This window comes from Amphiura filiformis, chromosome 10 (assembly GCF_039555335.1).
Source record: "Amphiura filiformis chromosome 10, Afil_fr2py, whole genome shotgun sequence".
Taxonomy (NCBI): domain Eukaryota; kingdom Metazoa; phylum Echinodermata; class Ophiuroidea; order Amphilepidida; family Amphiuridae; genus Amphiura; species Amphiura filiformis.
The window spans coordinates 12,994,681-13,022,637 of NC_092637.1; the positions used below are offsets into that span (position 1 = coordinate 12,994,681).

The window sequence follows — 27,957 nt, forward strand, 5'->3', positions numbered from 1 at the left end:
TTTCCTTTTTGGATTTCACCTGCCAGAGTAGATATTCACGAATTCAAATAGATGGTGATCCCGGCCAACGAATAGGTGGATATAAGAGTGGTGAAGACACTGATGCATCAGTAACATTTGGACGTGTACTTAACACCGGTACCGGTATTGGGAACCCAACGGGCTCATCGCAAAGATGCCATCCTGCACAAGAAGTCAGTGCACGTCTTTTTGATATGCCAATTCAAGATGGTGTACAGCGGGTCGGTGCGTTTTATTGTGAGGCGGAAAAAGGAAACGTCACAGAAAAGATAACGAATATTGTCATGTCCAAAAACAGTAAGGAAATAATAAACTTTCATGAAACTGCTCTTCACCACAATTGTTGCACTTTTAGTTTCAATATTAAAAGCAACTAACAATGCAAACCAGAACATCCTCAAATTAACATACGGTTTTTATGCAATCTAAAAATACCGTCTCATCATATTTTATTTCTAGCGGTTCTTTTTAAACACATCTATATTACATTCTTGTAAGGGTTAATAGTGATTTCCATATAATTAATGGGAAGGTAATTATGAAGTTTTACCGGTATTATTACAATATAATGTTTGCTTGATGTTGAAGTCTTTAAAAATTTTTTAACCATCTACTTTATTAATATTATTATTTACACTCTTTATATCAGGTGTTATCACTCCTGAATTTATTTCATACACTGTTAGCGTTGGTGTCAGTTTAACACTGACTGTGAACGTAAATCCAGGAATAAACAGTTGGAGATGGAGAAGAAATGGATCACTAGTACCACCATGGGATAACCAAAGTACAGTCACCATTAATCCCGTTACTGTTGATGATGGTGGGATATATGAATGTCATGAGCAGGTAAACCGTACCGGTTACCAGGCAGTATTTCAAGTCATCGTGAGAGGTAATTATTAACTTGATTTAATTACATTACGTTACGTATGCCTTTAAAAAGTTTTCAATTTCACTTCAGAACTTTTCTATCTGTCATGGAGGTGGCCGCATTGTTTTAGCCAGGGGCAGTACATAAGATAATATCGTGCATTCATGTAATTCCTGGGAAGTGATCTTCGCCTGAGGTAATTGGATGTCAAATGTTGACATGAACCCATGAACCATTATGGGTATGTTGCAGACAGGTGAAATGGTACAAATTCTTTGATGCACTTGTAACTTGAGTTTTAATTACTAACTTGTTTCTTTACATTGTTACATGTAAGTGCTCCTACGAACTTTATTGCATTCGCCTGAATTTATTGACGAACAGTTTGAACTTTCTAGATGCATGTTTGCCATGAGACACTAATCATGATTAAATTATCATAAATTATTAGAATGACCTGTTTTGTACCTGCATTAAAATCGTTATATTATGATCTCCGGTGACCCTATAGAGCACCCAACTCGTTAATAATAACGTTTGGAACACGTGTCTGGCTCTTGCTTTCATTTCCTACTGCGTGTAAATGGAAACACCACCGCAATCATGGCAATAGAAACATAACTAAAACATAATAATGTTAATACATCAAACTAATGAAATAGAAAATTCCATAATTTCTTGACCCACAGCTTGTTTGTCAAATAAGTGGGGTCCACATTGTTCCTATGACTGCCCAATATGCCTCAATGGAGGCATATGTGATGAGAGGTCTGGCCATTGTGTCTGCGCACCAGGATTCATTGGAAGAAATTGTGAGATAGGTAAGTAGCAAAGGCTATATCAAGAAATTATTTGATTAATTGTAAGTATTATCAGTATGCTGGTAATGATGATCCTTTAAAAATAATAATTAAGTTTATTCATAATAATTAAATCATTGATGTACCTTAAACCGTGTTGGAACTTTGTCCTATATGTTGGAATATTCATGATTTATCAACAAAATTTGTAAATTAACATTACCAGTTTCAAATATATATCATATAAATAGTCATCCTTAAATATAAATATAAACATTGAACAGGAAGTTTAATCTGAGACAATGAAGTTATTTATCATAGTTTTTATCAATATTTGGAATGTTATCCATATTTTCATGTTATTTTTAAACGTCTCATACCTTGATTCCAACAGTCACTGGTAGCAACAGATGGGGACAAGACGGTGAACTCCAGTGCTCTTATGCCGATAATAATAATGGGCCTCACACTATCGCGTGTCATCGATCACTTTTCTGTCGTCCTCATCCCTACGGTTGCTCATGTGCTGCTGGATTCCATGGAATCGACTGCGATCAAAGTAAAAAAATATAAAAAAGTAATTTTAAATAATTGAGAAATTCATGTACTCGGCATTGTAAACTTCCGATTTTTGAGAGCAGTTTTGTTATACTTTGACCTATATCGGGAAAATTGCTGTAATCATTATTTATTTTTTCAACATTGTACTAATGTTATCCTTAAAAATATTTAAATGATTAATTCATAAAATAAACATATGTTTTCGTTCTTGTAAAACATTTTAGATTATATTTTGTACGCATGGAAACAAATTCTCCAGAATGTTTGCAATAGGCAAAAACTGCAAAAAAAAAGTCCCACAATGCATTGCAAACTTCCACTGTCGATTTGGCTTAATAGATGTTATCCGTGTTCTATAAGCTGCATATCCTATCAGCGACTGTTATACCTTGTTTAGGACTTTTAAAAGAAGCACCTGCATGTGCAACCATGAATGTTTTTAAATAACTCCGAGGTCGTGCATTGAATTGGCTTAAATGAGGAATACTACATGTACGGGAACCAGTGCCTTTCGTTAGAAGTCACACATGAGTGAAGTGGATAACCTCTATGCATAGAGGGAGTACCATTTCAAGGCGAGGCTTAGATAACAACAACCCTTAAGAGTAGTCCTGTTATACACTGGTCCTGTTGTAAACTAGTAACAAACGCACGGCGCATGCGCGAGCCGGGAAATTCAAGCTTGCTGAAGTCTTGGTTTGAAACGTAAACAAATCCGAATGCCAGAACGAATCCATGCAGAAAACCACTTCTTTTTATAAAACTAAGTACAATTACAACAATCACTTCAGGGAATATAAACACCAAAGTCATATCTAGCATATATGTCAACAAGAAGCTGAAAATTCATCAGGTAAGCGAGAAAGGTAAAAAAAACACGAAAAAAATCATATTTTCTTGGCCTAAAAATTGGCCATAAAAATTCCCGTACACCACCAATTTCATGATTTTGGTCCTCAAAAATTAACTAACCGTCGTTTAATCTTTTCAGTTTCTGTTTCCGTATCCGTAATAGTTTTTGTAAGTCATTGTTATTTTGAAGTAGTAGTCTCCCAGGTGTGACCAATCTTTTATTCTAGCCTTTTGTTAGTTACTGAAAATTTGAAGCTCGTGAATTTCAGTTTTCGTTTTGGTAAGTTATATTGATTTTTTACATAAAACCTTGAGATGTGCGGTTGGGTGCTAATCTAGACAAAAGAAGAGTCTAAATTTTACGGTCCTAAATTCGCGGTAAATTGTACGGCTTCAATTGACTTGTGTTTGGTGTATATGCACTTACGCCTAGACGTAAGTGGTTCGTAAAAAACCTTGCATTGAAATATATACTAACCATTTGCCAGGGTATAAGCAAAAGTCTTTCATATTGGCGATGAAACGAGCGTCTTAAATAGTCAAATACCTCCCAATGAGGCGCGTACAAGTGGTGATTTGGGAATCATGTTTTATATTGAAATGCAATACAAAAGATTTGCATTGGAGCAAAGATAATGTATTCTATTCATTCGTACCAATTGCAAGCTAATCTGATAATTGGTTGGGTCTATATGCAAGGCTCGGGTTTATTTTAAATGTTTATTTTTGCAGAGCTTATTTTCAGTCATGGATCATACTGATAAATTTCGCAAGGGATGGAGAGGGAGGGAGGGAGGGAGGGAGGGAGGGAGGGAGGGAGGGAGGGAGGGAGGGAGGGAGGGAGGAGGAGGGAAATACTTGAGACTGAACAAATGAGAGTGGTAGGGGTGAGGAAGAAAGAGAGGAGAGGGAGAGACGGAGAGAGTATGGACCTGGAGGGAGTGGGGAGACTGATCATGGGGGGGGGGGCAGGAGGAAGCAAAATAGGGAGATAGACATTGACACTATATAGACATTGATGGAAGGGTGACACTGTGGCCATGCACAAGTGCTCTGGGGTTCGACAGGCTCATAAGCGGACCTTTTGTGATTTTAGGGCTTATTTGCAACGTTTTTACAGAAAAAGTGGACTTTGTCATTCGGATTGGCATGCATTTTGTCAAATTAATGTGGATCCATTTACCAATGTAAAGACGAGAGGGCGCTAGACCATTAAAAACACTGGTGTTAACGTCCCGGTTTTATTGACATAAGCAATCACCTCTATTGAAATAAGCTGATTGGTACTTCAGAGTTAACAATGAAGTCAGATTACAGTAACTTACTGAATCCCTTGCGTTTTCGTATCTGAACAAAAGACTTACGGAGACTGAAAAGATAAAAAGACCCTTACCGTCGTTTTATCTTTTCAGTTTCTGTTTCCGTATCCTTAATAGTTTTTGTAAGTCATTGTTATTCTGAAGTGGTAGTCTCCCAGGTATGACCAATCTTTTATTCTAGCCTTTTGTTAGTTACTGAAAATTTGAAGCTCGTGAATTTCAGTTTTCGTTTTGGTAAGTTATATTGATTTTTTACATAAAACCTTGAGATGTGCGGTTGGGTGCCAATCTAGACAAAAGAAGAGTCTAAATTTTACGGTCCTAAATTCGCGGTAAATTGTACGGCTTCAATTGACATGTGTTTGGTGTATATGCACTTACGCCTATACGTAAGTGATTCGTAAAAAAAGTCTTGCATTGAAATATATACTAACCATGTTGCCAAGTTATAAGCAAAAGCCTATCATATTGGCTATGAAACGAGCGTCTGAAATAGTCAAATATCTCCCAATGAGGCGCATACAAGTGGTGATTTGGTAATCATGTTTTATATTGAAATGCAATACAAAAGAATTGCATAGGAGCAAAGATAATTTATTCTATTCATTCGTACCAATGGCAAGCTAATCTGATAATTGGTTGGGCCTATATGCAAGACTCGGGTTTATTTTAAATGTTTATTTTTGCAGAGCTTATTTTCAGTCTCATCTTCTCTGGTCATACTGATAAATTTCGCAAGGGAGGGGGAGGAAGGAAGGAGGGAGGGGATACTTGAGACTGAACAAGTGAGAGTGGGAGGGGGTGAGGAAGAAAGAGAGGAGAGGGAGAAACGGAAAGACTAGAAAGAGAAGATCTCGCGAGGAAAGAGAAGGGACCGGGGAGAGAGTGTGGAGACTGATCATTCGGAGGGGGGGGGAGGAGGAAGCAAAATAGGGTGATAGACGAGAGAAGGGCGACACTGCGGCCCTGCACATGTGTATTGGGGTGCGACATGCTCATAAGCGGACCTTTGTGATTTAAGGGCTTATTTTCAACGTTTTTACAGAAAAAAGTGGACCTTTTCATTCGGATTGGCATTTTGTAATAATGTGAATCAATAACAGTGTCAAAGACTAGAGGGCGCTAGACCATAAAAAATACCGGTGTTAACACCCATGACACCGGTGATCCATAATCTTGTCTCTCCTCCAGCCTTTATTGACACAGGCATCCACGCCTATTGAAATAAGCTGATTGGTACTTCAAAGTTAACAATGAAGTCAGATTACAGTAAACTTACTGAATCCCTTGCGTTTTCGTATCTGAACAATAGACTTACGGAAACTGAAAAGATAAAAAGACCCTAAGTAATCCTCATAGTGTTTTCAAGTCAATTCCCCGGGAGACAGAAAAACGGACATATAGAAAAAAAAAGATATTTAATTTTATTAAATTTTATCAACAAACTGACACCAGGGTCGGAGGGTTGTATGTATGTACACGTGTACATGCGTACATGTTTATGTTTCAAAACCAAATTTCAGCAAGCTTGAACTTCCCGGCTCGCGCATGCGCCGTGCGTTTGTTACTAGTTAATCATGTTACGCTTTTGGCACTGTATGCTTCTCAATAAGCTGTTAAATCTTGGTCTGGACGCCTGTTGGCTGTCGTGGTTTCCAAGCTCTTTTACCGATGCAAGCATTTTACTGATGCTAATTATGTAAAGTGTATTAAATGAGGTTACCCAATCTAATGCACTAAAATTATATTTTCATTTGCATACCTCATTTCCGTACTTATTACTTGCTATTTATTTAAGACACTGGTTCAGTATTAGAGGATGCGCTACAGTTCATGTGAATATTACTGGTTCACTAATTTTACCGATTGTGAAAAAAACAATCAATCAATTTGTGATGTAAAACTTTTTTTTAATAACTACGGATATTTTATTATAGAATTTTCTGTTATTTTATTAAAATTTCTCTAGCCTTAATAATGTGTTTATTACGCTTAATAATGTGATATAATGGATGTAGGCCTATACATCTTTACCCTTCTTTACTTAGTGTAATGTATGAGGATCATTCAAAAATTTTGCCTCGTCCTGCATATCTCTGCTCCTGGAAATAGTAAATCATTCATATTTTTCATAATTATAATCGTTGGTATTATCTAGCTTGTGGAAAGCTTTTGGTGTGATGTCGTATTTTGTTCGTTGTAGGCATATTTAAATTGGATTCAGTGCTTTGGAATCGGTAACAATATAACGCACAGATATCTAAAAGTAAACTAAAGACTAAATTGAAAAATTAAATTTGGTTAAGTAAGATGGTTTAAATTGAAACAGACTTAGAGAAAACATGCCCAAAATACATTAATTTTATGCAAAATGTGTCTGTTTTAATCAGAAATTGCTAGATGTAAGAATTTAAAACCTTTTATGGACATGACACTTCATATTTGAACACCAACTAAAAGTAACTTGAAAATAGGAAGTTGAAAAAAATGGTTGGGTGTCTTTATTAACTTGTTCATTCCATCAGACATTACAGTAAAATTAGATGCTGGTATAAAGTTAAAATGCATTTTATTGCTGGTAATCTTTCTGTTTGATCATACATTTGATGTTGTTTCAGTTAATCTCGTAGGAGTTGATAGGCCTACACACACATTGCCATATTATATCATATGATATGATATGATACTATTTATAAAATATCGCATTATGTTGCTTCTTAGAATGTTGTGGAACTTACTTTGGAGCTAGTTGTAAACAAGCCTGTAATTGCCTAAATGCAACGGCCTGCCAGTTTGACACGGGGATATGCGATTCCGGATGTGAAGATGGATGGTCAGGAGTCAATTGTCAACGTAAGGGCATTTTGACTTAATCCGTATCTTAGCTGCAGTTAACCAATATTGATAGAAAGGCTGCCATTAGGGAACAACCCAAAAATTCGATGAAACCCTATAAACGAATGTCCTTTCGTTAGTGGGGGAGGGGGTCAGAAAGTCCGATTACGTTTGTAAAAAAGTAGTTAAAACATCGGTCAAAGTTGATCTTTTTTTAAGGATTTAATATATCATTTTCAAATTTTAGTATTTTCCGAAGTACGATATTGACATTTTACAGTGGTTTCTTCAAAATGATTTCAAATCAATATAGAGTGCAGTACTCACAACCTGCAACGTCATAGACTTCTCCGTAGTCCACTTGCCCATTGTGCATACTCTGGCTATTACTTTTAAGCTTAATTTAATAAATTTGTGCACAATAATTAATAGGTTTTCATATCTGATCTTTATAGTCACCGTACTCCCTCTGTTTGTTGGCTTCCCAAGTGGACTACTTACTTTGGATTGCGGTTAACATGTTTAACACGGTTGTATGGATGAGATTGTCGGATTTCAGGCCTACTAAAATTGAACATGATGTAATGCATCTTTAAATGGATCTGGCTTGTGATTGGTCGCCCTAGCTTTGAGTACTAGGTGCATGAGCGCGGCTTTGCGCTTGCGGTTAAATTGAATTGATAAACAAGTATGATTGACAGTGTGTGTTAGGGACTAAGTCCCCGGCCAAAGTCCTGTTAAAAAGGCAAAGTACATAGTCGATTTTTAACTCGGGCTTTCGCGATAAATAAACAGGTAGATTCTAAAATCTGAATTTTTCAGTATTGAAGTGCCACTATGCCATTATTATTATGTTTCATTCCATAATATATATAAGCATACGTTTACTGTTACTGTTTCATACCATTTATTAGTATTTTGATGTCATATTTTGATGTTCAACTGAATGCGTCCATCATGATTAATAACATATTTTTCATTTATCAAAAATCGACTATGGCATAGTCTAGCAACGTCATGTAAGTTCAATTTTAAAGCAAGTGTCCCAGCAAACACAGAAAAAAGGGTTTTGGTTTTGGTAAAAACGTTTTTGGTTTTAGTAAAAACGTTTTTTAAAAAACATTAAAATTATATCAGGGAACTTCGATATCTGGGAATTGCGACTGAAAAAGGCCACTATTCACACAAGTGGTATATCATCTCTACGAACCGAATTGACATGGTCAGTTCATTTCCCGGCATCTGGTCACATTTAATCAATATGATAAAATATTTTTAATATATTTTATGGTATAATAACTATTCTATATAGTAAATCAGTTCTACCATGTAACTGATGAGGCATAATATGCTATCACAAGGCGTGGATTTTACTTCCGCAAATGGCCGTAGTGGTATATCATCTCTTCTCAAATTGTGACCTAAGTCCCGACATTTAACCTGACTCGAGCAGTCTCATCCCCCTGGTTATATAAAGGTCATGAAAACGTTTTTAAAACGTTATGTATGAAAACACACTACAAAACTATTTCTAAAATGTTTTCAAAATGTTATTGTAAAATATTTTTTTAAGAACATTATGTTAGAATATTTGCAGGAGGTTATCTAAAAATGTTTGAAATGTTTTATATGAAAATGTTTTTTACCCTTTATATAACCCGACATTTAACGTTTTCTGGCAACCTTTTCTAACCTTTCGCGAATGATGTCGAAAACGTGTTGTGGGTTTTTTTTATTTGAAAATCCAACAAGTCCTATATTTTCCTTGCCAAAAAAGATAATGAAGAAACATATTTTAAAATAGAATGCAATATTTGTTTCTTCAATAAGGTGGGCAATATCCTAACATTGTCACCCCCTCCCCTCCATCCACAACCCCATGCACCATAGCGACGGCCCCTGTATCCTATAAATACGGGTTGGAATTTTCGATATTTGTCACTTACGTTAGAGGGAGGGGAGGGGTTAGCCTTTTTAACGAAAGGACTTTCGTTTATAGGGCTTCATCGAACTTTTGGGCTGTTCCCTATATTGAACTTAAATATTGCCTTACATAGAAAAATATCACTAGTGTTAGATTCTTCTTGTTATTGTGTTATAAGGGCATTTCGTGATCCACAGCATGATTCCCCCACTTTTATACCACTGGACAACTCTGGTTACATATTGTTTATGTACAAACAAGTCTTGCAGATTAATTCGTTTGTGGAAGTTGAATTACGTTCTGGAACGAAATTGCAACACATTGTCTATGGAGCAGTGTAATACCAAAGATCATGAATGTCATAAAAAGAAGATGTTAGGATTACGAAATAGTCCATTAACAGAACAGAGCAGAGTGTAACGTTATGTCTTTTGTTGTTTAAATCTATGCATCATATAGTAATATTATAATAATAATGTGTTTTTGCAGTATATCCCATGCTTAGAATATGAATGTTCATCATTATGTGGTACTACGCATATGAGTGCGCTATGTACATGAAAAATAACAGCTTTTTATTTTCTTCCTTTTATTTATGCAAACGAATTTGCTGATGAATATCTGCCATCCGTCATTACAGAAAAATGCACTGGTAAGGTAAACCAAACGGATAAATTTAAATAATAGACATAAAGTTCCGTTATGATCAGCGTTTGAAATAAGGCGCGTCCTTGCGTCAAATATCCGTGGAAGTAGGCGCGGACCCGCAAATTTCCTACGTCACGGTCCGCGTGACCCGTAAAAATTGAACCAAGCAAAGAACAGAAAATCCTAGTTTTGTTGTTCCAATGGAAAATCTGGCACAAAAAGCTACGTCACACCATCGCGCTTTCATATGGGTACAACCTCGTGGTATCATCCCCATTCATTCGTGGTATGGAAACAATTTATTAAGTGTAACACTGCTGGTCGGACCCTTGAAAATTGAAATTTCAAAAGCAAGGGTCCGGCGCCGGACCCTTGAAAATTGGCGAGGATACTTGAAATTTCAAAGGTAAGGGTCCGGCGGACCCCTGGTTTTTTGGTCTTATTTCAACGCCTGGTTGTGATCGCATTGCTAATGAAAAGTACATTCGTAAAACATGTATTAATTACCATTATTGATTTAGTTATCGAGAAAGACGGTGGTGTTTTGGTATGACTATTCGTTGTTATTTTCGCCATGTGTAACAACCATAAAAGTAAAGAGCCAGAGAAACATTTATCAGTATTGAGGCAAAAGGAAAGGAACAAACTAAATTTGAAAAAGCATCTGTAATTATATATCAGACATATTTTCTCTTCTAATCGATGTTTACGAATTTTATGTGGATATTAATTAAATCTATCTGTTTTTCCTCTGTGTAGCACCAGCAAAGATTCCACACATCACAACTACAATGGTGGAGAATATACTTCATGTAGACTGGGAACCAGAAGGAAGTGTTTGCCTTGACAAAAAGTACAAGGTGGAAATAATTCCAATGGTTAATATTTTAAGCTGTGAAGATACGAATTTAACATCAGAGACAATAAACACTACATCAACTTTTCTCAACGTCACGGTCAAATTTAACACCGAATATGTTGTCAGTATCACAACCATACTCAATGGGACACACGAGGCGACAACTTTCAACAATTCTGTGACATCTCCTGTGGGTGGTAAGAGTTATCAAAACTATTTGCTTATTTAATACTTTTCCTTTTGTTCGTAGTTTGTTGGTTTGTTTTTTATTTACTTTTGTGGTTGTTGTTTTGTATTTTTGTTTTATTTTTACTTGTTTGGTTCTTTGAATTCAAGTATGACTAAACAGACTTATAGCTGGGTCCCTTTGAAAATATTGGGATTTTCACTTTACTTGATTTTTAAATTTGAGGTGATACTTTCGAAAATAAGAAGAAAGGTTAAACATTAGTAATCATATAAGAAAGATAACTTGTGTCTGTGTGGGGTTTGGCAGAGTTATGTTTGTGGGGTACAAAGGGATTGAATGGTGTGTGTGTGTGGGGGGGGGGGAAGTGTGTTTGATGTGGTGCGTGTTGGTGGTATGGTGTCTTGTATTGTTGCCATCATTGTTTCTGTTTCATTTTTCAATGTCTTTAGAACCTGGTCCCGTTAATTCCTTCAACGTATCAGCATCTGATTCCCCTTTTGAATTGCTTGCAACATGGCAATCATCTTCAGCAAACAACTGTCGGGAAAATGCCTACAACATCAGTGTCCAACTTGTAAAGGAAGATCAGTATGAATCGATGAAAGTGTGGAATAAAACCTACATGATATATGCCGGTAATAATAGGATTGAGTTCATCAAAAACCTGACAGACCTTTTACCGTGTTCAAGATACAATGTGACCATCATCGCAAGCAATTCTGCAGGAACTGGGAAGGCGATTTCTATGTTGCAAACCACCAGCATAGCAGGTGAGTGAAACAGATGGCATCATATTAAATTTGTATGAATTTTAAATATATCAATTTTAGTTTCGTAATCACAAAATGGCTAGCAATGAAAGACAAAGTACCCTGAATATATTTGGGATTTTCCACCTTTACTTAGGAGAAGTAGGCGACGTGCCTTTACCTGCAATAATGAGCAAAAACGATAATGCTACATACGTCCCAAAAAAGGTTACATGTAGATTTTTGAAAATAATCTAAGTTAATGTTAACCAATATAAATATTCTTTTCATGACATAATCTATGTACCCTCTACTAGTACCTCTCTGAATTTCAAGTTCACAACCTACGTACTTAGCCCGCATTCCAGGCATTCCTGACCAAGCTCTTTACGTGACATAATGCAACACGAGGTTCATTATACCACCGTCACAGCCACCGTGCATTTGGCGGGGACTTGAGTAGGCCCAGCCATAGCATGGCAGACGCAGTATTATATACTGATAAACAAAGAATAAAACTTGTTCAGTTTTATTTCAAGAGTTCAGACAGAAATGTAAAAACAAGCATTAGCGATTTCAAGTAAACAAAATCCAAGCAATGCCTAAATGCAAAAGATTGTTATTCATTTCACTATGTTGATGACAGGAGATACAGGGTGCAGAACTGCTTTCACCAAAAACGTGTTCTTCTCTAATGACCATCTTCCTTTATTATTTTGTTACCACCAAGAGTCAAGAAGCTTTAAAACTGATTTATTTTCAGTGTACAATATTTAATTTTTCAATATGTTACTTTTGTGCAATAAGTTCAATAATGAAAAATAAGAGAAACATAAAAGTAATAAAGAAAAAATCTCAAAACAAAGGTGTGCTTGTGTTTAACTTTCGTTGTGCGATATTTTGATGGTTAGCCACTCTTGACACCCCTGTCATCTTGCACTCATAAGTTAATTTGATTTTAAGATACGGAATTGAAACTTAGCAAACAGTTACAAGAAGAACGGATAAATAATATCTGAAAAAATGATATTGTTTTGTTATACCATCACAAAATGCGGTTCATTTTCTACATGTAACCTTTTTATGGGACACCTTGTACTATCTAATTAGGTGATGTGCCAAAATAGTCACATTGTATTTAGAAGTAAATACTCGCGCGGTAGTTGCTCAATTTCAAAGCTCCAAAGAATGTATGAGGAGACAAAAACAACAGCTTATTTATATTTTTATTCTCAATGTTCGTTGAACCTGGGCCTGTTACTTCTTTTAATCAGCAACTGAGCTACTAGCAACATGTTAACCATCGTCGGAAAACAGCTGTCGTGAAACTGGGTACAGCATAAGGCTATATTTTTGATTTCTATATCATTTCTAATATTTGCAGAGCCTGGGCCCGTTACGTCTTTCAATGTATCACCAACTGGTTCACCTTATGAGCTACTAGCAACATGGCAACCATCGTCAGAAAACAATTGTCGTGAAACTGGCTACAACATAAGTGTCCAACTTGTAATCGAATATCAGAAGGAACTGATAGAAGTGTCCAATGTGATTAATGACGATACCGAGTTCGTGGCGAGTCTGACAGGCCTGTTACCATGTTCAACATACAATGTGACCATCATTGCGAGCAATTCTGTAGGAACTGGGAAGGCCATTTCTATATTGCAAAATACGACCACGTTAGGTGAGATTTAACAAAAGAAAATCTGCATCATAAATGTAACAAAAATGATGTTAATATTGAGAAATGTAAGTCTTTATAGCATAAATAACATTTAATCCGCTTTAATTTGATATAAATGTCATCAGATGGGCACATGATAAATCGTAGTTTGTTTAAAAATAATTTGGTACTTAGACAATAATGAACATAAGTATTTGAATGGTAAACATGGTAAATCAGCTCATAAATCAAAAACGAATTTGTTGACATTGTCCTCACTTTACTTTACTAATCTCAAAATTGAAACATTGACATGATCATTTTTTATTTTTGTCTTGAATGTGTTTTTAGAACCTGTGCCCGTTACTTCTTTCAACGTAACCGAGACTGATTCACCTTTTGAACTGATTGCAACATGGCAACCATCTTCAGAAAACAGATGTCCTGAAATTGGCTACAGCATAAGTGTTCAACTTATAAACGAAGATCAGAATGAAATAATTGAAGGGTCCATTGAAACCTACGTGATTGTGACCAACAATGACGATACAGAGTTCGAGGCAAACCTGCCTGGTCTGTTACCATGTTCCACATACAATGTGACAATCAGGGCGTTTAATTCTGCTGGAGCTGGGAGGGCAATTTCTATACTGCGAAGTACAAGCGTGTCAGGTTAGTGAAACATATTATGGCCTCCATCATGTCATTTTTAGACACGTAATTTAATCAGATTAACCCCATATTGCAAATAAGCAAATAAGTGTATAGTAATCAATTTGTATTACAGCTCTACCAAATACGGTATTGCGCACTCTTCCATGTTGATGATATGCATTATATTTAATAATATATATAAATATATAAATTTATATTACATTATTAAGTATAGAATTATAATATATTATATATTTCAACAAGTATTTATTTTCATTCGCATTGTTTTAGAACCTGGACCCGTTACTTCTTTCAATGTATCAGCGACTGATTCTCCTTTTGAGCTACTAGCAACATGGCAACCATCTTCTGAAAACAACTGTCGCGAAACTAGCTACAACATAAGTGTCCAACTTGTAAATGAAGATCACTATGAAACAATGCAAGGTTTGAATAAAACGTATGTCATGTATGCTAATGATAACAGGAGTCAGTTCATGGCACACATGATCGACCTTTTACCGTGTTCAACATACAATGTGATCATCATCGCGAGCAATTCTGCAGGAGCTGGGAAGGCGATTTCTATGTTGCAAAACACCGGTATAACAGGTGAATGAAATTTTTATTATTATTACTTATAATCTTTATTCAGGGTAGGCCCGAATCAGCTAACCGCTGGTCTTACCCGGGGCCCTGCAATAATACATAATATACAAATTTAAAACAACATATCATAAAATATTTAACTTCAACCACCATATCAACATAACATATCAACTCATATTATAACAACAATATAATAAACTCAATATAGTGAGACAACCAGCATAAGCACCACACAAAATATAAATTAGTGCAGTTTAAAGTGATGTCTCTTATACATCTCCTTAAAAGAATGCAAATTTAGAGAATTTCTAACACATAGATCAATATGGTTCCATACTTTAACACCACTATAACTAAAAGAATGTGAAACAGATGGCATCATATCAAATTGTTGTTGAATTTGTTTGAGACACGTGATTTCGCCGCCCTTTGTACTAAACAATATCAATTAATATTAGAAATAAAAAGTGTGGTTATTTTCATTATCATTTCTAATATTTGTAGAGCCTGGTCCCGTTACTTCGTTCACTATATCAGTGACTGATTCACCTTTTGAGCTACTAGCAACATGGCAACCATCTTCTGAAAACAACTGTCGTGAAACCAGCTACATCATAAGTGTGCAGCGTATAAATGAAGATCAGAATGAAATAATTGAAGGGTCCATAAAAACCTACCGGATTGTGACCAACAATGGATACCTGACTGGCATGTTACCATGTTCCACATACAATGTGACAATCATGGCAATTAATTCTGCTGGAACTGGGAAGGCAATTTATATGTTGCAATATACAAGTATGTCAGGTAAGTAAACGTTATATTTGTTTATAAGAAACACGTAATATAATCACATATGTGTACAGCCATATCAAAAGGATGCACTTGTCGGCTGCTACATGTGTCTCATTTCACATAATAGCTAGGAATAAATACCAGACTCATTTCAAGTGGAGGTCACTTCAAATCATCCCCAAGTCTCATGATTTAAGAATATAGAGAACATTCCTTAACCATGTCACTTGGGGATGTTTTGAAGTGACCTCCACTTGAGATGAGTCTGATATTTATTTCTAGCTATTATGTGAAATGAGACACATGTAGCCTCCGACAAGTGCATCATATATTGTATTTAGAAATTACTATTTTGAACGAAACGTTTTGAGATTAATATTTATCTTTAGATATGAAAATAACTCGTGACCCAGGCACGGTCATGTTTTTTGATGAAAATTGTAGTTGTGCAATTAGTCCATTAGGTGATTTAAATGTCAATTAAAGTAATTCTAATTCATCACCGTAATATAAAATCTTAATAGTTTAATAAGCGTATATCAAAAGTTTGGTGTTAGAAATTCTCGAAGAGTATTGCAAAAAACAAACGAGCAAAACATATATTGTCAAAATATAGCTCAGGACAATATAAATAGTAGGCATTTTTTTATGTCAGGCATATCTAGACAGGAATCTCCTAGCTGGAATCTAGGAGATAACGCTGACGAAACTACGGTCAGGCACAAGAGACCTGGTGAAAGAAGGGAGTCGACGTATATAGCTGGTTTTTTTTTGTCATGGGTCATCTGCCCCGCCATTACCAGATGAGCCACGGGGAGAGCAAAAAACCACGCTGCTTCCATATTGTCATTCTTAATGTTGGATATTTTTTTAAGAAAACGTAACAATAGCTTAGGCGTAAAAAGGGTTACATTTTAATTTGTTATTTTGATTTTTAATGTTTAAGAACCTGGCCCCGTTACGTCCTTCAATGTATCAGCCACTGATTCAGCATTTGAGCTACTAGCAACATGGCAACCATCTTCAGAAAACAACTGCCGTGAAACTGGCTACAGCATAAGTGTCCAACTTGTAAATGAAGATCAAAATGGACTGATTGAATTAGCTAACCAAACATACACATATGTCGTGTATGACGATACGGAGAAGATCTTGACAGACCTTTTACCATGTTTAACGTACAATGTGACAATCATGGCGAGCAATTCTGTAGGAAATGGGAAGGCACTTTCGATGTTGCAAAATACCAGCACATCGGGTACGATTACCATATTTTATTTATTTTATATTGATTGTTAACAACAATAAATTGTGACCTGTACCCAAAAACCCAGAAGATATACTTTCGAGATAAAGACCTTTGAAGTATATCCTAAAAATTGTCATATAATTGATTTTTTGAAATATCAAAGAGATACCCATTATGATTACAAGCAAAAAATGAAGAGTATTGAATCAAAATTGTGTTTTAAACCCATTTGTAGGAAGTTGTTGTCGTATTTCTAATACTTGCATCAACACTCTGATATCTAAAGAACCCAAATGGGTTATTTCAATTGAAATCCATACACCCCGTATGGAAGATATGGCCTTACTCCTACCTACCACACAGGGAGATGAATTCAAATTGGGTTACCTGAATGGAAGACTCAATCTGCAATAATACACACCCTGTTTGGGAGATTAAGGTGATGTCTTCCATATTGGGGTGTCTGTAATAGCTCATCGTACCATATGTTCAAAATGGTGGAAAATTAATTTGAAACATGTAACACTTTAATTTGTAATGTTTTTTAGTACCTGGGCCCGTGACTTCTTTCAACGTAACAGCGACTGATTCGCCTTTTGAGTTGCTTGCAACATGGCAGCCATCTTCAGCAAACACCTGTCGTGAAACTGGCTACAGCATAATTGCCCAACTTGTAAACAAAGACCAGTGTGAAGCGATTGAAGTGTGGAATAAAAATTACATCTTTCTTTCTAACAACACCGAGTTATTGACAACCCTGATTAAGCTTCTACCATACTCAACATACAATGTGACCATCAAGGCGAGAAATTCTGCTGGGACTGGAAAGGAGGTGTTTATGTTGCAAGACACGACCACATAAGATAAGGTAAAAAAATGGTTATCATAAACTAATAGAAGTAAATATAATACTGTTTAATTTGGTTAAACATAGTCATATATTATTGTAAAACTCGCATCATGTTTATTTTGCTGGTAGAAATGAAAACTTAATTGTTACATATTATGAATAATGAAAAGGCTAACCGAATAACCGAACAAATAACTAATCACATTTTTTTCACTATCTAACAATTGTTACTGGCAGAACCCACAGCGCCCCCGGATGAGGTCATAGCTTCTTCTGTAACCCCTACCAGCATCACCTTCAGTTGGTCGGAACCCCCTTGTGGACACAGACATGGTCCCATCGTAGAATACTCTTACGAACTCCGCAAAGGAACAGATGAGGTTATCGTCAAATCAACGGTATCAGCCACCTCTATAACGATTGGGGATTTGACCTCATATACAAACTACAGTCTTTCAATATCGGCTGTAACTAATGCGGGAGAGGGACCTGCTGTGACACTTACCAAGAGAACAACGCAATCAGGTATTACCCTGTTGTTTTAAATTCATAACCTTGTGAATAAACGCGATGCGCACGATGCAATCATAATTTATTATTTGTAAACACGCGAACGCAAATGCAGGTAGTTGAAATCTTACACCCCGTGTCTGGTGACGTAGTATTAAGCTTTTTAATGACCGTGTTGTGTTGCGTGACGTGTTATGTGCTCGGTCAATTTACACGTGCGCTGATCACTGTATTTGGACATCGCGTGATTGCGTGGTAGTGTGATTCGTTGCTTCCGCTACGGTTCCTGATCATGCTAACAACTGATGCGCAGTCATTAACCCCTAAACATCACATTTCTACTGCAAATAAGGACAACAAAACGGAAAAGTTTTCTGGTATCTGTTTCTAAATGAATAATCTTGTTTAAAACATCTGCAAATACCGATGTTTTCCCCTCATCTAATAATCGCGCTTTCATCAACCCAACTACAGTAATACTTTTAACTATGTGAAGGTTACTGATTGCGAACGCGGAAAAACAGATATGATTTGAATCTATACTTCATGCGTCCACAGGTCCCAGTGTGCCAAGAAACATTTATGTTGAAGAAGTTACATCAAGGTCGATATTCTTATCTTGGGAAGAGCCAAAATATTCTGATGAAGCTATAATTATTGGTTATTCGGTAAGAGTTGCTTCTAGTATGTAGTTGTAAATATTGTCTATTTCATATTTCCTTTTATTTTCTTCTTAAACAATACATACATGGATGAAGCTAAATTTAGTATTTATTCCGTACAGAGAAGCTTGTCGAACTGGGGTCGAAACACATGGGTCACGGACTTATATACCGCAATAACATAAGATCGTTGCGCTTTTATATTCAAGACACACCTAATAAACCATTTGAGCAATTTTCGTAACATATTATACAGGAAAGCAGCTAAATACAGACGCATAACCTTAATCAGCTCACATATAGTATAACCATTGAAGCCGTGATCAGCTGTAAGAATTTCGTAAGGATATGCTGGAATAATTCACAGCAAATACCTTGTCCAGAGGAATTTAAGATTTTCAATTTTCACGAGAACCTAATTTGACACTGCCGAGGCTTATGAGCCCGTCACTCCTCAAAGTAGAGTGCCTTACCAATTTTTGCTATCCACACTCCATAAACGCACACTAGATATAAAACTGAAGACTTTAATATGAATTCAATATGTTTACAGATTAGAAACAAAGCAACCTTCAAACCATACGATACCACCTACGACCCTGGGGCTGAACCTGAATATGTACAATACATTATTAACAAAGCAAGAACACACAATATAACAAATTTGACGCCGTCAACCAAGTATGATGTCAAAGTGTCTGCCCGTTATGAAGATACTGAAGGACCTGCTAGTGTTGTTACACAGTTTACTAACCCTGCGTCGGTTGAAGGTAGATATTATACATATAAAATGATCGATGACAATTTTTTTTATGTTGAATAAATTTAACCTTATGAAAAAAATATGCTTTTATTACAATGTTATAACATTTCAACCACTACAACATTTCCTTTTTGGCATTAGGCCGCTAAGAAAAGAATGTTTGAAAAAGCACTCAGTAGGCTACCAAACGTTGATTCGGAGTTTGAGAACTGAATCCACAGTCAAAACCTCTCTCGCTACAATTTCCAGTTTGCACATGGGTCAAAAATGAAAGTTACTCTGATTTTCGTGAAATTTGTAACAAATTGGTTTTCTACCAAAAGGAATTCAGAAACATAATAGTTTGCATTATCTCTATCTTGATTGCTAATATAGAGAAGCAGAGTCATGCCAACGATATACTTTGGTTTAAACCGTGTTTGGATTTTTTTCTAGAGCTCCCAAACAAGGGGGAAATGGGGAACAAGGTGACTTTCTAGGGTCATAATATCAAGCGGCCAACATCCCACAAAGGCAAGAGAGGGGAAATATGTTCCACAGGGGGACAGCTGCCTCCATGGCCATGATTGCTATGCCACTATGTATATTATGCATCCATTAGCTGCATCTGCATAATTCATACCGCAAACAAATTTATATTATATAAAAAGTTTAGGTATGATTTTTGTGTTTTGTCCAAGATATCCCAAGGCCGGAATTGGTATCTGGAAAGATAATCCGAACGACACCAACTACTGTCGAAATAACAATACCACTGAGTACAGAGGAATTCGTAACGTAAGTCATGGTATTATTAATAATAAGTCAAATATATTAATAAGTGTGAATAAATTAATTGTTACGTAATTTTGAAAAAGGTGTAAGTACCAGACTTGAGTCATGTTTACCAGGGACAGTCTGTGTAGCTCAGTGGTAGAGCGCTCGCCCGACAAGTCCCCGCACAGGCAGAGTTTTTACCTAGTAAATTTGCCTATGCATGTTTCCACTTTGCATGTCATGTTTCCATATTGATATAAAGATTACTAATTTGATCTCGTGCGCTAGTTTGTAATGTTTGAATGATTCCATGTTCCCTTGTTCGTGAGATAAAGGTGATTTGACAAAAGGTGAATAAAATAGCTGCGCAAAATTAAATGGAGCCGAAGAAGGCATACAATGACATCGTTAATAACAACATCATTTCATGTCTTGACCGATGCCTTGAATATGACTTGAAATTTACAGATCTTACCTGATTGGTGTTGAATTAACAACACATAATAGCAAAAGAGCAATTCGTCAGTTTGGGCACTATTTAGAATCTCAAGGCAAATACATTGCGGCAGAGCTGGCCAAGCAAACAGTACATGAAGACCCCAAGTTTATAGTTGGAGACAATGGAATTTATGGAGATTATTTCAACCCGCCTCTGATTGAAGGGGAATCGTATGCTTTGTATATAGGGCATGTCAGTCGATATAATCAAACGGTGAGTTCAGTTTAATGCCCCTGTTACACTATCACGCCGCTTGCCACTGCAGCAGGCGGCATGACGTGTCAGCCAATCACATGTGTTGATTGTGTTCGTTTGTCTGCAATGCTCGTGCGTCATGCCGCTCAGCGGCAAGCGGCATGGTAGTATGAAACTATCATAATTATTACTTGAGTAAATGATTACGTAGTTTTTCACTTACTTAGATCAGCCAAAAAGGCAAATAATAAGTAACATAACATATTATAATTATTATTGTATGGACTTAAGTTCATCAATATGTCAAGTTCTGGAATAAAGTTACTGGTTTAGGTTGTTGCGCACGTGTCAATAGGTGAAGCGGCCTGTTGTGGAGTGTTTTAGAGGGTGGGTGAGGTATGCGCTTCGTGAGATGTGGGTGTATGTTCAAGATGGAGAAGGGGGGGGTTGTTGAGGGCACTCTTGTTCCGGCAGTTAACAGTCGCCAAGTATAAGAAGAAAAGTTTAAGATTTTTAAACAATTAATGTTCAAAGGCGTGATTTTGCGCTTAATCCGCAAAGTTTAACGTATGTTAAAAGACTGTTAAACTCGAGCGTATAAAGGTGGTTAATTTTTGTTACGTTAAAAGGCGTTAAACTGTTTAATGTTTAGTGGAATTGTACTTTACCTGTTTAACGATACATCTCGCGCCACGGAATTTTAACCAATTATTGTTTAAAATGACAAAAGCAAATGGCGGCCACGAGTGAATGCTGGTCGTGCTGCTTATGGTATCCTGAAACTTCGTTCAAATAGGTAGGTTTGAGTCAATCAGGTTGCACCAAACTCGAGATTCGTTTGATAAGTTATGCATAGACATCATTGAGACATAAAGGATGGATATTGATGCGTTCATTTGCTAGATTTAACAACGTCATTGGGATTGACATTCTAGCGATACTGTACTGTACTGTTCTACGTGCACGGTACATGTATATCACCAATGTGTGTACCGCGATGTTCAGTTTTGGGCATACGCACAATAGCTTACAATGTAGACGAGATGCGTTGAAGCAAGGAGCTTATATAGAAAGGAGAAGAAATAGATTACGTAACGCATTGAAACCTTGTGCCGATTTGAAATCTGACAAGCTATTCATCGAAAGGTACCTTTTGTTTGGGACAAAGGGCTTCCGCCATTAAATCGGTAAGCTGACCCGACAGTGTATTAACGCTTTACCTAGCAGGCTACTGTCAATAAGTGATCAAATGCAAGTCGCGTGAAAGCGCTTAATGGAACGAAAAGTACCTATTGTTATACATAAACCCAAGGGTGTGATTGAGTAGCCATAAGCACAAAAGGCACACATTAGCCGCTAATGCATAGTTCGTTGTCACCCCACTGACATTAGGTGCTTCATTTAAATAAATTGAATGCGCCTGCTGGATGATTACACATTAAGGCTGCCATAGTACAATAATGGTATTAAATAGCTACGTCCCGGGAGCTACGTATGCATGTAACATATAATAAGTATACCGGTATAGGCCTATATAAAAGTTGTTTTACAAATTGAGATTTTATTTTATTTTATTTTAAGAAGGAGAATGTCATAATCAGTGGCGTACTGAAGGGGGGCAGCTCTTCTGTGAGAGGTCTTGGGAGGGGATGAGGTTGGAGGAGGGGATATGAAGAATGAGAGGGGACTGGAGGAAGAGAGAAAGAGGAAGAAATAAAGAGAAATAAATAAATAGACGTAAATAAATAGAAAGGTAAGGAAAATGAGGAAGGGAGATAAGAAGAGGGAGTGAAGTACAGAGAAAGGAAAAGAAATGAATGACAAATAAATGTAGGCCTTATAATAATTATTATAGAAACTGAACACAGCCCCCCCCCCCACACACACACACATAGGCCTAACACTAATAGCACTATAGGCAGCCATTCGATGATACCAATGCCTTTATGCGTTACGTATTTAAAACGCCCAGTCAGATGTATTTTACACCTGCCAAGCACAAGTCACCCAATTTCGAAAATTGGACGTTGAATGTACACTCTCATGAATATTGATTGGCAACATTTTCCAATATGTCAGCGCTCAAATCGGACACAATAGAACAATAGACCATTCAGTGCGTTGCGTTGAAGTATCGGTATGCTTGACACCGTATCGAGTGTGTGAATTTATTAGCGTTGATGTATTGTATTTTAGCATTGTATCGTAATGCATGCGAGAGAGAAAGGCTTACTAGATTTTAATTTTTTACTCGGATACATTGCCCGGATACATAGCGGGTTGAACTGATAAAAAAAAAAAACTTTATGCATGAAATTGTATTTTTGAACGAATCTCACAGTTGACCAAGATCTGATGACTTCAAATCTATCATGAATTATGTTTCAGTATAAAATTTTAAAAAAAAGAAAGAAAGAAAGTCCCAATCATAATTAAATCCAATACAACCATTGATTAAGCAGTTGTATTTCTTAAACAATCCTTAGATAAAATAGAACATATAAATCATTATCTGTGTAGAGTTATTACGCAAATATTGATTAAAAGACCTTAAACAACCTAGTTGGTTAAGCACTTAAACTTGAAGCTGGTTAAAGTGCTATATGCATTTATTGGTTAAAAGTTTTAACCAACTATTGATTTGAGCCTTAAACAACAAGAAAATTAAGGGCCCTTAACCAATATTTCGACGAGAGGACCACGTAACTAACACGAGTTTAAGATTGATTAAGATTGTTTAAGACTTTTTTAATTGGCGAAATAAGAGTGGGCAGGGAGGTGTGGCTTTCGAAAAGTTTGTTATAATAACATAAATATATTATTATACATCATTTATATACCTTACATGATGCAGTCATGTCTACAGTAGAATTCATCTCGACCTTTGCAGGACTTAACCCCATTAAAAGCTATTAAACCAAGATAACACTCATTGAAACAGCTCAACTGATTAAATCGGATCTTCTCTGGTTGTGCACAAGTGACTGTTTTCATGTGCGATATCGCAATAAAGCTGGTATTCATAGCTTCAGTTGGGTAACCGATTATAAAGGAAACGAAAGGAAACAATGTTATGTGTGGCTTTGTTCACGAAATCAGACAATGACGTGCTTTTTGTAAACCAGCATTCTTGAAAATGAGCAACATAATGATTTTTGACTTAACACGGTTTGGAAATAATTTCTTCATATTTTTGGTGTTATCTGTCGTTTACATGTCCTTCCTAAAACACAAAAGTACGACCCTCTCCAAACACCTAAATTAGCTAAAAATTTAGGACATGCTACAAAACTATATTGTCTAGAATTTTAGAAAAGAGTACTTTTAATATTGGCCGGTCATTTTTCACACAGCGACGTTAACTAGGCAATGTACTATTACCTATAACATTAACTAAAACACCAAAGTACGAATATTTCCAAACATCTAAATTAGCTAAAAATTTAGGACATGTTAAAAACTATATTTTCTAGAACTTTAGAAGAGTACTTTTAATATTGGCCGGTTATTTTTCACACAGCGACGTTAACTAGTCATATCCCCATACTGTTAACGTAGGGCTATTTGTAAAGGTCACGCGTCAATGGGAAAGAGCACTGTGTATTGTGTATAGGAAAACGGACAGTAACTGCAGTATGAATAAATAGCCTATAGCCAATAACACGCGTGTCTTTCTTTTTTTCAAAGCAGATATCTGCGACGTCGTGGTCAGAGGGATTGATTGTAAAGTTGTCAATGATGACAGGTATAACTACACCAATTACCTATTACTGGATTTGCCATGTTTTTGCCCTTCCAAATAACAGGTTTTGCAATGAACCATTACATTAAGGTTAAAGCGGAAAACGTTTGGTAGGAATTGCTTACAACTGACCGAATTAGTCAAAGGAAACGGCAGTATTGATATGAAGCGTCATTAAAGGCCCCTTCAGTGATTTGCTCATCCGGACGATCGTAAAAATCATCAGATGTTGGTACCTTTGTCATTGGCATAGATGTGCTAACATAGCCTGTTAGTGGTTCAGCCAAAAAGCCACTTATTTAAGACAAAAAAAGGCATTTACACGAATCTGTAATTTATATACTGACAGTATGTAAATTAGCTACATGTATCTGAATGTGGCCTCAGCTTTGTCAATACTGCTGTTTTCCTAACGACAATTTTAATGACTTCTCCTTCACTTTTAGGCAATTTGTAGTAGTAATTCTTTCATTGTTCTTTAATTTGAATTTAGCATCATATTCAGAAATAACTGTAGTGGTGGCGGTGTCCGTCAGTGTAACTTTACTATTGCTCGTTGTCATAATCGGCTTGGTTGTCAAGAACAGGTAAATATGAACATTGTGCATTAAAGTGAAATGAGCGTAGCAGTATATAAATTGCGCCAAAAATAATAATTACACTTGGAAAACAAATTAAACTAAACCATGCACTATCAAATCCTGCACATTACACATCATCCTATGTTAGTAAAGTTACAAGCCTTTGATTAGACGAAGCTCCAAACTGACAAACTGGCCTATACACATCTGATCTGGATCATGCGACGATGATGCACAGCCGTTATGGCTAATAACGGTGGCCACACAAGATATTGATGAGATTAAACAAAAAAAATAAAAAATGTAGATAGTTATGCCGTAAACAACCTTAGAGCGCTTTACATTTATTCCGCCGTCATTAGAATATGTCGGAATTTACAGCCTACAAAATGGCGCAGGGTTCATCAGCAAAGCGCCTTACCCAAGGGCACAACACGGTGGCGGGACGCGGACTCGAACCCACTCTCAGATTATGAGTCCAAGGCCGTATCCAATGAGCCACCGTGCACCGTGATTAAAAGAACTTAAACAAGAGGAACTAACGAAAACTGAAACAAAGGAACTGAAAAATAAAACAAATGTAGTGAAAAGTGCAGATAAGATTACTGAAGTAATTATGTTGTCTCCTTTTCGCCTTGTATAGGCAACTTTGTCACTTAAAACTGAACCTTCAAATGCTTGTAACTTTCTTCTTCACATTGGATTCAATGGGGTGTTATAATTTGCAGGATTAAATAGTGCATCTATTACAAAAATAAATTTTCCCAAATATGGCTTAGTTTTAAATTTTTACTTTTTACTTTTTCCAAGTGTAAGGATACTCTTTTTGGCTCATTATATTACTTGTGTGGTGAAATCATACACACATATTTCAAACTACGATTGAGGAAATGTTGTAAATTTTAGTGTATAGTAAAAGCCTTTACTCGCCTTTTTATGCATGTATTAACTTTATAATTATATTATAGAATGGTACCCTGCATCAACATTGGGGTAAAGACTGCTTAATTTATCTACATTCGAATTGCTAAGAAATGTAACAAATTGATTCTTCCAAACCCAACATTTAATAATCTGAATGCTAATTCTTTAACATAAAATTTCATCGTTTATCAATTTCATAGGTTAGTACATGCGAACACTCTAGACCAACCAAGCCGATTGGCAGATGATCCATTGCCAGCCCATCCACCAGATTCTTCAGATGGTCCAATTCAAATGACAGCAGATGGATATACTAAATATAAACCTCACGAGAAGGGCGTATATCAGGGTATCAACACGTCATTGATTGATAAGAATTCGAATGATGATTCACAAGGGCATGCGTATGAGCTACGAATTATTAATTCAGATACGAGTAAAGGAGGTGGTGAAGAACATGCTTATGAGTCACAAATCATTAAATCGGATATGAGTGGTAGCGATGACGACGGCGCCTATGACGACGTACAACAGTAGACAATAACACACCGGTGAATAAAATACTTACAAACTCTGCTTATGTACATAAAAACTCTGGAACAATATTCCTATAAGTACATAAAAGGTTCTAGGACTCTGGTGGCTGACAAAATTAGATTTTGGAATCTTAGCGAGGTTAGGGGATCTTTATGGATGGCAGATAGCCACATCAAAGGACACCTATAATTAAAGATCGAATTAAAAAGACTAATTTGCGTCTTACGTCATGACAAAGGCGCGCCGTGATTGGTTGCTGACCTGCGCAGTATGGCATTTTTGGTCTGATTGACAGGACGTCATACGCAAACTAGTCTTTTTAATTCGGTCTTCAATTATAATGCTAGGTGTATAATCCTACAGTCAGACGGACAAGACGGAGCCTGTGCCTGTGCCTGTGCCTGTGCTCTACTTGTAACCTTTTATGGGACACCCGGTACATGCCACAATACTTGCCTGATAATCATTGAACGCTGTAAAATGCAACTTTTAAATATGGGCACTTTTCTTTATTATTGCTAATATTTAACGGCATTGGATCAAATGTGGTGTCAAAATGCGCGTAAGCAAAACCATTGTCTTTCTATGTTAAATTGTTGTGAATATGATGAATACTTGTGATGCTATAGGAGTATTTATAACGGCTGCTCTACTTTGTGTCACTGGAATCACGATCCTAAAACCAAGATCACAGCCTTTGGTTAAAAATCTCACATAACATCCGTGTCAGTTTCTAACGTTGATAATAAGCTGTTTCTTGCTTTGTAGACTACCACTGCTTACGGATGATATGAGTATGCTAAAATCAAGAAATAAAACGGGCTATGTTATAATATAGTTACCGCAATAAACTTCTGTAATATAGTAGGCTTATTGTGTTTTGGTGTCTGTGATTGTCATCAATATGACCCAGGCAGAAATTTAGGCGTGAGTCATGCCCACGAACATGCATAAGGACCCGCCCTATTATCGCTAGCAACGGGCATGAATTTTCGTGAATTTGGGAATCTTGTTCATGCACACACATGAATAATCATGCACTTACATGCCTTTTTTGTCATGCGTTTAGTAAGAACCTTGACAAGTCCAGGGCATGTGTATGGGTAACCCGTGGGCATGAAACTCGGTCAATGTCAAATTCTCTCTACTTCCATGCACATAAAGCCTTTATTCATGGGTAACTCGTGGCATGAATCATGGTCAATGTCAAACTTTCTCTACTTCCATGGATTCTTTATTCAAGGGCATCAATTACAATTTTAATGGGTTCAAAATTAACCACCCATGAATCCTTGATAGAGGATTTTCATGCCATATACAAAACAAAAGAATC

The 27,957-nt window shown here is 36.5% G+C and overlaps 1 protein-coding gene across 1 annotated transcript; it reads left to right on the forward strand.

Moving 5' to 3' along the window:
• On the forward strand, positions 1-27,417 carry LOC140161679 (receptor-type tyrosine-protein phosphatase delta-like). Its single transcript, XM_072184980.1, has 18 exons — positions 1-318; positions 671-916; positions 1,585-1,716; positions 2,090-2,254; positions 10,594-10,890; positions 11,333-11,653; positions 13,017-13,319; positions 13,650-13,970; positions 15,066-15,368; positions 16,303-16,614; positions 17,693-17,980; positions 18,524-18,633; positions 19,181-19,397; positions 20,071-20,167; positions 20,615-20,858; positions 24,531-24,585; positions 25,076-25,169; positions 26,288-27,417. The coding sequence occupies exons 1-18, from the start codon at positions 216-218 to the stop codon at positions 26,622-26,624; spliced, it is 3,945 nt and encodes a 1,314-aa protein (XP_072041081.1). The 5' UTR covers positions 1-215; the 3' UTR covers positions 26,625-27,417.
• Positions 27,418-27,957: the final 540 nt, after the last annotated feature.